General features: G+C 40.7%; 1 protein-coding gene across 1 annotated transcript; it reads left to right on the forward strand.

Moving 5' to 3' along the window:
- Positions 1–453: 453 nt before the first annotated feature.
- Positions 454–909, forward strand: LOC137562138 (gastrula zinc finger protein XlCGF71.1-like). Its single transcript, XM_068273469.1, has one exon. The coding sequence runs from the start codon at positions 454–456 to the stop codon at positions 907–909; it is 456 nt and encodes a 151-aa protein (XP_068129570.1).
- Positions 910–1,337: the final 428 nt, after the last annotated feature.

The following is a 1,337-nucleotide window of genomic DNA, read 5'->3' on the forward strand; positions in this document are numbered from 1 at the left end:
GAATTTCTGCCTAAATTTTCCCATTTCTGTGAAAATCCATGTTCCGCATAAATATTTCTGCGTTCCGTATTCAGATGCGGAAATACGGATTTCCAATCAGAAATGCGGCAAATGCATTTCCATGGAATCCGAATGAGTATCCCTTCTGTTAATATAGCAACAATAACATATATATTTAATTGCAGGAGCAAAAAGTATCTCCAGCAGCACATGATGAGTCACAGAGGAGACAAGCCACACCAATGCTCAGAGTTTGAGAAAAGCTTCACTTACCCATCAGAGCTTATTAGACACCAAAGGAGTCACACTGGGGAGATGCCATTTTTTTGCTCAGTGTGTGAGAAAAATTTCATTTAAAGATCACAACTTAAGATACACCAGAGGATTCACACCAGAGAAAAGCCATTTCCTTGCTCTGAATGTCAAAAATGTTTCAGTCAGAAGGTACACCTCATGAATCATCAGAGGATTCACACTGGAGTGAAGCCTTTTTCCTGTTCAGAATGTGACACATCTTTCACTGACAAGTCAAGTCTTACAAATCATCAGCGGATTCATACTGAAGAGAAGCCTTTCTCCTGCTCAGAATGTGACACATCTTTTACTGAAAAGTCATCCCTTAAAACGCATCAGAGGATTCATACTGGAGAGAAACCCTTTTCCTGCTTTGAATGTCAGAAATGTTTTACCAGAAAAAACAGCCTCATAGAACACCAGAGGATTCACACTGTAGAGAAACCATATAAATGTAGAGAATGTGATAAAAGGTTCTCACACAATTCAGCTTTTACTCAGCATCAGAGAACTCACACAGGAGAAAAGCCATTTAGTTGTTTAGAATGTGACAAGAGCTTCTCACAACAGTCAGATCTGAGAAGACATCAGAAGATACATGAGCGGTGGATGTGAGCCTGTAAACTGTGTTTTTATAAACATGTTGCTGTAGCATCACAGGCTTATGATCTTTGATAAGTAGAAAAGATTCATTAATTAACATATGTGATTCGGGGGTTGATGCATGAAGCTGTGGTAATATTGCTGAACACAGACAGTGCACAGCAATATTACCGTTACTACCCGCAAAAGGTTACTGCAGGTTTTGTTTTAAGCATGTCCCATGGGACTTGGGTAACAGGATCATTGCTACAGTAACACCATTACTATTGCTTGTTATCATATTGACACCAGCAGTACTTGAGCATCGCAGGTTGCACTAATAGCGAAACTCGTAGTAACATGCTGCCGTTAGTAACGGTAATATTGCCACTAGTGTTGGGCGAACATCTAGATGTTCGGGTTCGGGCCGAACAGGCCGAACATGGCCGCGATGTTCGGGT

Source organism: Hyperolius riggenbachi, chromosome 3 (assembly GCF_040937935.1).
Source record: "Hyperolius riggenbachi isolate aHypRig1 chromosome 3, aHypRig1.pri, whole genome shotgun sequence".
Taxonomy (NCBI): Eukaryota; Metazoa; Chordata; class Amphibia; order Anura; family Hyperoliidae; genus Hyperolius; species Hyperolius riggenbachi.